This window comes from Chanodichthys erythropterus, chromosome 11 (assembly GCF_024489055.1).
Source record: "Chanodichthys erythropterus isolate Z2021 chromosome 11, ASM2448905v1, whole genome shotgun sequence".
Classification (NCBI taxonomy): Eukaryota; Metazoa; Chordata; class Actinopteri; order Cypriniformes; family Xenocyprididae; genus Chanodichthys; species Chanodichthys erythropterus.
The window spans coordinates 37,841,210-37,851,975 of record NC_090231.1 but is presented as its reverse complement, the minus strand read 5'-3'; the positions used below and the strand labels follow the sequence as shown (position 1 = coordinate 37,851,975).

The 10,766-nt window shown below is 39.7% G+C and overlaps 2 protein-coding genes across 5 annotated transcripts in view; both read right to left on the bottom strand.

Moving 5' to 3' along the window:
• Positions 1–4,221, bottom strand: part of rgs12a (regulator of G protein signaling 12a) — a 43,394-nt gene extending 39,173 nt beyond the window's left edge. For all 4 annotated transcript variants that reach the window (XM_067399709.1, XM_067399710.1, XM_067399711.1 and 1 more), the window contains exons 1-2: positions 4,104–4,221; positions 1,426–3,345 (exon numbers count right to left, since the gene is read on the bottom strand). In XM_067399709.1, the coding sequence (XP_067255810.1) occupies positions 1,426–3,237 (1,812 nt within the window). In that variant the 5' untranslated portion in view covers positions 3,238–3,345; positions 4,104–4,221. The remainder of the gene's footprint in view (positions 1–1,425; positions 3,346–4,103) is intronic.
• A 1,015-nt stretch (positions 4,222–5,236) lies between these two features.
• msantd1 (Myb/SANT-like DNA-binding domain containing 1) lies at positions 5,237–10,265 on the bottom strand. The gene is made up of 3 exons (XM_067399707.1): positions 9,896–10,265; positions 7,308–7,582; positions 5,237–7,228 (listed from the first exon to the last, which is right to left on the bottom strand). The coding sequence occupies exons 1-3, from the start codon at positions 10,154–10,156 to the stop codon at positions 6,940–6,942; spliced, it is 825 nt and encodes a 274-aa protein (XP_067255808.1). The 5' UTR covers positions 10,157–10,265; the 3' UTR covers positions 5,237–6,939.
• Positions 10,266–10,766: the final 501 nt, after the last annotated feature.

Sequence of the window (10,766 nt, the reverse complement as noted above, 5' to 3'; positions counted from 1 at the left end):
CTCCCGACATTGTTAATAAAGCTAAAGCTGATCCATCCGGCGTAATCATATTGAACTGCACTAATCAACCCAATAGCTCCATCTGCTGTGCCTGATACTTGCAGCACCATCTGTTCCTTGACTCATTGTATTAAGCCCTTAATACAATGGGCATGGTGGCAATAAACCTTCCATAAGACCGACCACTGGGCAGACAGCAAAGACAAAGCAAAGATTGTCTACTTTGATTCACCTTAAAGTGCTAGGATCTAATTACTTGAGAGAAGACAAACTAGTAGAAATTAAAAAACAATAGTGGGCAATCAGTAAAAAGATCATTACATTAATGTAAAATTATTTTAATGCTTACAAGCATCACTGTTACTCATACTTAAGGTTAATGCCATTTTAAGGTATTTTTAAGATTTACTTATACTTAAAGGATTAGTTCACTTCAGAATTAAAATTCCCTGATAATTTACTTACCCCCATGTCATCCAAGATGTTTATGTTTCTCTTTCTTCAGTCAAAAAGAAATTAAGTTTGAGGAAAACATTCCAGGATTTTTCTCCATATAGTGGACTTCACTGAGGTTCAATGGGTTGAAGATCCAAACTGCAGTTTCAATGCAGCTTCAAAGGGCTCTACACGATCCCAGCCGAGGAATAAGGGTCTTGTCTAGCGAAACATTTGGTCATTTTCAAAAAAGAAATAAAAATGTATATACTTTTTAACCACAAATGTTTGTCTTGCACTAGCTCTGTGATGCGCCACACATTACCTAATCATGTTGGAAAGGTCACGTGTAACGTTGGCGGAAGTAAACCGTGGTAGGGCGAAAAAATCCATATAATTTTCTCCTGCAACTTCAAAATTGTCTGAGATCGTTCTTTTACCTGTTTTTGTAAAGGGCGTTTGGCTTATTCTTTGCATGCTTTGTAGACACTGGATCGGTACTTCCGTCTACGTCACGCATGACCTTTCCAACGTGATTACGTAATGCGTCGCACATCGCAGAGCAGTGCAAGTTTGTGGTTAAAAAGTATATAATTTTAATTTATTTTTTTAGAAAATGACCGATCGTTTCACTAGAGAAGACATTTATTCCTCGGCTGGGATTGTGTAGAGCTCTTTGAAGCTGCATTGAAACTGCAATTTGGACCATCAACCTGTTGTACCCCAGTGAAGTCCATTGAGAAAAATCCTGGAATGTTTTCCTCAAAAACCTTCATTTCTTTTCGACTGAAGAAAGAAAGACATAAACACTGGAAGACATTGGGGTGAGTGAATTATCAGGAAATTTTAATTCTGAAGCTAACTAATCCTTTAAGGTTTAAGGACCACCTAGAACATTCTAGCAAATCACCTACAAGAACAACCTTTAGTTTTTATATATAGTGCATAATAAAAAAATTCAATGATCAAGTTATTATTTTTTTTTCTGACCTTGTTTTCCCCGTCCTTATGCTTGGCTGCGTTACTGAAGAACCTGGTCGTCAGCTCAAGCTGTGGGGTAAAGTTCATTCTCTGAGGATGTTTGAAATCTTCTAGTGGTTTGTATCTGAGAGTTGGAATTTGTTCCATAGCAGGCGGCAGGACGCTACTTTTACTTTTGGGCTCATCGCTGTCCCTCTCCACCAAGCATTCAATGCTGTTAGGACGAGACTTCTGCCAGCGAGCTTTTAAGCCAAAGGAAGGTCTACGTTGACTGGTTCTCTGTTTAGGTGGCAAGTTAGATTGCATACTAAGAGGAAGTGGAGTAAAAGCTGAAGCATCCACCCTGGCTGAGACACCTGACTGACTCGAAGGTTGAGCAGCTCCTGTTAGCGGTTCAGATAAAAGGCACCTGCACTCTGGTTTGAGGAGTGCGCTGATCCTATGCTGGGAATAATACGGTGGTGGATTGGGAATGTTTGGAGATGTGAAGCTCCACTGGCCAATGAGACTGTCTCTATCCTCTGGCGAAGCATTTCCGATCCCGCTGTCACTGCCACTGCCGCTGTTCCGTGCATTTTGTTGTCCTTCGTCAGGATTTTCGCTGTCGAGTTTCAGTCTTAGTTTTTCAATATAGTCTCCCATATCAGTATAGAGGACGGACACGAAGTGTGAAATCGAGTGCGGAGTTTGAGGAAAATCCAAACAGCCTTGAGTGTCTGGATCAGGAGTGCAGGGAATCCCAAAGTGCCTCATGATACTTTGGTGCTCCTTGTGGTCGTAAAGCTCTGGATCTATGAAAAAGACATGGCATAATGTCTTAAGGGTGCTTGTCTGTGTCCCAACATCAATATTTTTGGTCGAATCAACCGAGACAAGGCCAAAAAACCTGCTGTCCTCTGTGCAAATGACACAAAGCGCCAGGTTCTCCGCTGGGTAAGATGCCAGGACGACGTCTCGGTCATCACAAAGCTGAATGCAGTTGCATTTGACCCTCATCATGACCAATGAATGGGTTTTCTGCTTAATACCGATCTGACTGATGCATTCACGAATGGCTTGCAATGCCTCCTCCTCAGATTGTGACGTTACTAGCTCCAATTCCATGGAGTTGATGTATCCCACAATCATTGCAACATTTAGGATGCTGGAGTCAGAAACAAAGTCATTCTGACTCTGAAGGTCTGAAAACACAGAATCCTCACTCACGACTCGAGATGTGTCACACTGTGAGAGACTATCAGTGTGGCTTTTGGATCTACTACGCTGCTGCAACCAATAAGACATATCTGGTTCAGATAAAGGTCTTTGTTTTTTCTGCTTCTCTTGATGGGTGGTCATGGTCCCCTGATCGGAAATCTCAAAGACAGTATCAAAACTTCCAACCGACTGAAGCATTGGCTCCATGCTGTTGAGTTTAGCAGGGAAGGGGTCCTTTTTTCCAGGATTGAGCCATGGCAGTTTACTCTTACTCTGACAACCCAGTTCCTCGTCGCTGGAGCAGGAGGCCATGGGCGGCCTGTCAACAGATGTGACCAGCAAACACAATGACCGTGGCGACGTACCGATTAGCTTGACCACAACTTCATGTGATGCCTCAGACACATCTGTATCATTCACACGCAAGACGCGGTCCCCAGGCCGCAGTCCGACACTGTACGCCGGACTCCCTTTTATTATTCCTTGCAGAATACAAGGTGCTTGACCGGCAATGGTAAATCCATAGCCAGCTCTGCCACGCTCCATTTCCACCCTGCGAACCGCCGGGCTGGCGGGACGGTCCAAATGTCTCATTGTCGACTCAGCTGGCTTCAGAACTCTCATTTCAGCGCGTGAATTCACAATATTAGTACTTTGTACAGGTAATGCAGTTTCGTTCAGATACAATTCCAACCATGAAAAATCATCTTGCTGCACTGCTTAGGGTCAGACCTGAGGGGAGTAAAGTGGCTAAGGTTAGAACATATATGAGACTTGTCAATGAAGAGTTATTAGGAACACAATATGCATGTACAACAATATGTACAACGAGAATACAGCAGAGACACCCTAGAGGTAGACTATTTTTAACACCACATCTGTCTCCTTGTATTTCTATTATTTGGAGTGTAAACTGTATAGTTAAGGAAAGGTGAAAAACCTTTGATCATTCTGTCATACTATATAAAATGAATAATATAATACATTATTTTAAACTATTATCTACGAGACAATTAACTGCTCCATTTTGATCGAGATTTATCAACTCATAAATTGAGACTGCATATATAATGTGTACCTATATGATTTTCATTTATAATTTTTTTTAAATATGTAATATTACATAAATATATATTTATTCATATTTTATAAATGTACAAATTGAATGTCGTATGTTTAAAAATGTAAATGTCACAACGCAGGACTACATCAATGAACTAAAAAAAACCTATTAAAACTATGACTTGTGATATATTATGAACTATTAAGTTGTTTTCAAATATTTGACAAAATGATAATGGTAAACGTGAATGACCCTTTGATGAAAGAAAAGACAAATGTGTCTAAACAGCTCTCAGATGTAACATGCCAAACGCTTTTCATTCACTCCGATATGCTACATGAAAACAAACTTGCGTTCCACGAGCACTTCTTTCTCTTAACTTTCACATATATTTTAACACCAAACGTATACACTGACTGGCGCTTACCTTTTTTTAATTCCAAAGTTTTTCTTCGTTTATTTCCGAACTCCGTTCGCGCGACGGACTTAAACCACTGCCATTCACTATTGTTGGGAATACAAAGCGTCATTCTCTTGTCGCTATGGCACCGTAACGTTTGCAAACTGATATCAGCCCTCTCATTGGTCAACAGACGTGTCAATCATGTTCGATATTCAAATATTTACGGCGCTCTCATTGGCAGTTGGAAAAACCATGCAGGTTTTGCTTAGTGTAGCGTTTGTGATCTACCAGCTAATATACTTACACTGGTGCTTGTGACTGAGTGTACTTAATACGATTATTTTGACGGTAAGAATTAAAGTACATGTATTCAATAGCATGAATTGGCATATTAACTGTTAAAACAGCAGTATTTCATGTAAACTATAACAAGATTACCAACGGCGATCTCAAAGTTGCATTCAGGCGGTGTAATCTTCCTGATATACAGTAATTTGAGGTATAGACACGTAAAATAAAAGGTTTTAGAAGCAGTGCATTTTTTAAAATGTTGTTTCTATTCATGGGTATAGCACCACACCCAGGTCACTGAGCACTAACGCCTTTGCTCTTATCAACAGGAACCTCTCATGAACAGCTGACAGGTGTCAAATCATCACAGACGAAGAAGAGAGGTGTTGAAATTCATATTTGTACTCCGTTTGTACTCCATACATACAGAAAGGATTATCGATGTTGTCCACACATTAAGAAGAATTAAAGAGCATGTGGTGGTGCATTAACCATTATAATGTTTGGGTGCCAGTCAGTTTCTATCAGTCTGTGAGCTCTATCTATCTGGCCACTAAGGAGTGGGTTAAGTGACAAACAAGGATGTCCAAGATGATAAAAATTTACTCTTTTTAGAATGAACTGAGAAAAATGTACTGCTTAGACTTTAATTTGTCAGATAAATACTGATTCACCCTTAAAAATATAATGAAAGATTATTCCAAACTACTTATGACAACTTTTATTCATTTTTTTTTTTTTCAAGAATATCAGCTTTTTAATGAGATTTGTTTTTTTCACAATCTTAGAATGGTTGGACCACTTAGACATTTCTGACATCTCACAAAAAAATAATATTTAGGTAATTTTATGTGAATTGCATTTTTTAAATTTTTTTGTATATGTTAACTGATCTGAGCTATATGAGTTTTATGTTGGTGTTGACACATAAGCATTTAAACTGCTACGTCGGCTACTGCTACGAATGCATTCTGTAACATTTACTATCATGATGTTACATTTTGCTAATTTGTGCTAAGCTGTAAAAGTGTACTGGTAACATTGATCTGTAATGGTAACAACTAAACTTCCACCAACCATTTGGAGTTTTCTGTCTGCGTTCCACTACAAACCACGCCCCTGCAAATTACGCCTACAAGTTACGCCTCCCGCGAAGAAACAAGTTTGGATATCATTAGCTAAAACAATTTTTTGAAGAAAATTATGCTATGTTTTATGTATGAAATGTTTGTAGGATGAACTTATATTGCTTTCGAATCTTATTATGCAATAACAGCTAGTAGTAAAACAACAAATTATTCTATAAAAGTAATACTCATTGTAATTATAGCTAAAAACCTACCCCCACCCCCCAACATAATTATTCAATTAATACTTTAACTGATGAAAACAAACGATAACTACGGCGTCTACTAATCTGTTATACGATTTGTAATCCTTATCACTAGATGGCAATAGTGAAGCTTAAAAGCCAGGTAAGTGAAGTAGAAGAAGAGCAGTACTGGTGACGCCATCAGCGATTTAACCTGGCGTAACCTGAGGTAGGGGGCGTAATTTGTAGGGGCGTGGTTTGTAGTACTGCAGGATGCAGTCGGACACACTTTTGCCGTCCATCTCAATTAGCTCCCTAGTCAGGGCACTGATCAGGGAGTCGGCCACAGTCATTTACATCATATACTGATTCACGACCTGAATCTCTGTCTGGCTGAACTTCTGTCCTTTTGAAGTTTACCTGAACACTGTGTCCTCTTATAGAATGCCTTAAAGGGATAGTTCACCCTAAAATGATAATTAAGTCATCATTTACTCACCCTGGTGTTGTTCTAATGCCACATGCCCTTCTGTCTTTATGGACCATAAAAGGAGATTTTATTTAAAAATGTCCCGCTCACGCTCGTCCATATGTGTGAATAGCGAGCAGCATCAAGCTTTTTAAAAAAGACAAAAGTGTCACAGAATGGTCCAATGCCGCATGTGTCGTATATTCTAAGTGTTCTGGGGGTATATACGATATGAACAGTAATATATTATTTACAGAAAATCCTGACCTTGGCCGTTGGGTGTGCTTTTTCTGGACGACACAAAGTGAATTGCAGAGCTAATAGAGTCACATAGAGTCGTGTAGCCATGGCACCCCATTTTAGGGTGAACTATCCCTTTAAAAGAGATCTGAAATTCTTTAGATGTATGTCAGTCATGTAATTTCTGTTGAAGTAAGAAGCCTGAAATCTGAGACTCTCAGCAACTAACACAGCAATTTAGAAATCAAACGAACCAGATTTCATAAACAACACATTTTGTCACATAACAATCAACTTTAAACTTTTGAGGCATGAAGAAACACATTTTGAGTCAGATAGTTTGAACAAGATGTGGATAAACTATCAGTTCTTTACAAATTTGCTTGTGTAGGTTACAACATTTTTAAATAACATATTCATTGTAGAAGACTTAACAGTGCTTAAACAGGTCTAAAATGTACCGCTAACTAGTTGGTTATAGCTTTTATACTTAGCATAACAATGCTTCCTCTGCAAAGACAAAAAAAGGTCCCGTATCTGAGGCCCTGTCACTCAGGCGTGGGTGTTCCTAAACTCTTTGAGGCCAGTGGGTTGGGCCAAGAAGGAGCAGGCTGAGCAGGAATCATCTTCTCCAAGAGGTTCATCATTCGCTCCTGAAGCTGGAGGCTCTGGACCTGCAGGAAGTTTTGCTGATGCATAACACGGCGAACTTCGTGACATGCCTCCTCAACGGCATGGCTTACCCTGCGTTGCTCCTGCAGCATTGCATCCAGGATACGCAGCTTCTTTCGGCGTAGTGACACATGTGACAGCCTTCGCCTCTTACGTGGTTGTGACCTGCAGATGGACAGCCATGCAGTTATAGTTCCATGATTATGATTCTGAAATGGATCTGTGATCTGATCAAACATGTTACCTTGTTTCAAAAGAACTTCCCGAGTTCTCTGTTAGGCCTTCTTCCTCATCGTTGATGTCTCTTTCCTCTGAGGAACCAGTGTACTCGGGTAGAAACCCACTTGGCGGAGCTGACTGGGGCACAGAAGAATCAAGTTGAGAGGTGGAGGGGCCAGACGTCGAGAGGTTCGGTGGGCTCATATGGGCTTGCTCTGGTACCTTTGACAAGATCCTCTCAATAGATTTGTAGTACGGCCAATCAGGTATAGCATTCCCACCATTTGCTGTGTACTTCAGCTTCCTGTTAGAAAAGGATGCTGTTAAAGGTGCAATATGTCATATTTTTGCAGTAAAATATCCAAAATCTTATATGTTATATATTTTGTTCACTTGAGTACTTACAATAGCCCAAATGTTTCCAACTATTTGTAAATCGTGGGAAAATTGCAATTTTAACCAAGGCTCCGGGACGTGTGAGGGAGTCGCCTGTCAATTGCGTCATACCCGCGTTACCCTCGGTTTCCGGTTTTATTTTGTAGAAACCATGGAAACACCAAAGACGCTTTAAAATATTACACGTTTTAATAGACAAGAAAACAACTGTTCTGATATATTTATAGACAGAAAACAAATTGTTGTTATATAGCTCAACACGTTTAGTCTTTTTTTCGATTTACCATGCCTCAGAGAAAAACACTATTTTGTCAAGTAGCTAACATAGCATAATCAGATGCAGCTTTATTTTTCTTAACAGTAATACATAATTTTCTCCATCATACAATACGTTTTAAAATTAATTGCATGCCATTTATCAACACAAGACATTGAATATTTAATTTGATATTCTAAAATCGATCTATCTTACTGCAGTGTGCAACAAGTATCTCACAGCAGCCGCCGAGCGAACGCACAGAGTAGCGTTATATCATCATTTCAACACTCAAATGTATATAATATGATAAACAGTGCTGTGTTACCTCATACTCATGACTAAAAAAGCGGAGGCGGCACCAGCGACTGCGGCATAATAAAAGTTCCGCTGCTCGTGAGGCGTGTGTTGCGCAATCGCTCCAGCGGCCTCGTTCAGCACTCGGTGCTGCTCTGCTTCATACTACAATAATGTTAATAATCGCATCCATGAACATGATTTCTTCCTGACTCCAATCCCTATTCTTTTGCACAGTCCGTTGAGATGGAGACCACATGTCCCAAGATTCCGCTCTAAAACTTGGCGTCATCAAGCTACGCCTTAGTTTTGAATAGGCCTCTAGCGGACAAAATTATTACATATTGTGCCTTTAAACAATTTTTTGCACAGAGTACTTAAAGTCGGCATGAAACGGAAGTTACGAGTGAAACAGCTTCTTGAGCAAGAAAAAATGTATGACGGAGCTTGATTTTGTCCATCTGGAATTTATTTGATCGTTGGTTGTGGTTTGCTATTGCTTTGATCACATGTAAATGGCAGGTTGTCCTGGCCTTGCACTAGTAAGCACACCATCAGAGAAAAGAAAAGATGTTATAATAATTATAATAAATACTGCAATTAAAAAAAGAGAATTGTCTATTTTGGTTTCATGGTGACTTTAAACTACTTTATATTAGCTTAAGTTGTGTATTGGCTTAAGAGAATGAATCAGAAATGGTAGAGTCAGAACTACACTATTCTGGACTAAACTTGGATGTTTGGATAAGGCCAAGATAGTTATTCTTGTTGTATTTACTGTGAATTTGAAAGGCTATTGGTTAAACGTAACCATTTTAAAAGCTGTTTTAAACGCGTACCCATAGTTGTTTAGTGTTCTACAATAGTTGAAATCTGTATAAAATGTCCAGTAATGAAGCTCACACAGCAGTCAAAAGTCATTGATATTCCTAACTCTAAATAAACTGAATAAAATATAATTTAACAGCTTCATATATTACATTTCTAGTCTAATGCAGCATAAACCACACAAAGGAAATATGTGTATAATATCACTGTCACTCTTTTGGATATTAAAAATATTGTATATTTTGACCAAATATCTGACAGTGCACAACTGCATGCAAAACACTACATATTGTGGGATGTTATGTGACAAAGTGATTTTGGTTTGATTCACGTTGTTTTTTGATTGTCTCGGTTTTCTGGACTAGATGAGTGTTTGGTTCTATATGCGTTCTCTGTTGCTATTTGAATTCAAAATGTAGATCGTGGCACGGTCAAACTGGTGCACTGTTTTTGTCTTTGTCTGCCCTAAATGCAATCGAAAGTACTGTATACTTTTTTTGCGGCAGGCTCTGTGCATGACGTAATTTTCGTCATCAGAACGGTCCTCTTCTGTCCGCTTGTAGCCTGATTTCTTTTCGTCCGCGCAGACTTGCGAGTGATTGAACGCAAGGTAGTGCGCATGCGTCGAACGCGTGCAACCACGCTAGTTGAAAGACTAGTGTAGTAAACAGCAAAATGGAGAAGTTTACCTTGACATTTATCTCATGGTTAATTATTTAATGTCTACATCTTACTTAAGTTGTAGGAGTACACTTGTGTAGCGTTAAACAGATTATTGAAAATAATTATTTCAAAGTCTTTGGCCTTCTCATGGACAGACAAACAGATAGTGTTACTTGCCTGAATTGGAAAGTCATGTTGGTAATCTTCATCTTAATCTCCTCCCTGTGTCGCTGTTCTCCAGTTAATTCGTAAAGTTGCTTAGCCATTGTCTCGTAGATCTTAGCATTGCGCTTAGCCTTCTTTAGCTCTGTCACATACTCTTCCCAAATGTACACAAGAGCTTTCATCTCAGAATCCGTCCAGTTACGAGCCCTCCTGTGCTTCTCGTTCGAGCCCGGCACAGTGTAACTAAAGCAGAGGTCCTCGGAGGCCATTTTATGAACAGATTAGGTATCTTTCTTTCGGGTTTATGATTTAAGCTTGGTTCTTTCTCAGTGCAGTCTGTTTTCCAGGCTTTACTTTGCTTTCTCAAGCATGTGCTTGTGTGTGCTAGAGACAGGCCTCTGCTGCCCTTCCCCCCATGCTTAGTTAAGAGGCCTCAAAATGGAACCTCGAGGGCTGGAGCAATCGCTTTAAAAGCTTTTAAAGAGGGAAGTTCGTCAGCATGATGTCAAGTTACCCTGGCAACAGCCTGCTAAGGCCCTCCTCTTCTAGCCAAACCCTTCCCCTTCTCCTCTACTCTTTTGTCTCTGTCAGTCTGCAGCAAAAAGCTTTTAGCTGAAAGCCAACAAAGTGGGTCGGGCAGGCAGAAAATCTGCATGTGAAATACGACTCCTCTGGGGACTAAAAGTGGCAGAGTGTGCTGTTGCCTAGGCAACCGTTCTCTATCTATACCACTTAGTCTGAGCGTTTATGAGTTTAAAAGCTTTTAATAGAAAAGGTGCCAGACTAATGTTGCAGAGGAAGTGCATTTGCACCTAATACAATGCCTTTAATAATAGATGTATTAAAACAAAAATTATGTTGTTCAGGTGTCAGACATGA

Bases quoted from the DNA above. Each gene is read 5' to 3' on its own strand.
- msantd1 (XM_067399707.1), bottom strand. From the start codon at position 10,156: ATGGCCTCCGAGGACCTCTGCTTTAGTTACACTGTGCCGGGCTCGAAC. The intron at 7,583-9,895 runs GTAACACTATCT...TCTAACAGGAAG, and splicing joins TGACTTTCCAATTCAGGCAA to CTGAAGTACACAGCAAATGG. The intron at 7,229-7,307 runs GTAACATGTTTG...GTCCATCTGCAG, and splicing joins GGAAGTTCTTTTGAAACAAG to GTCACAACCACGTAAGAGGC.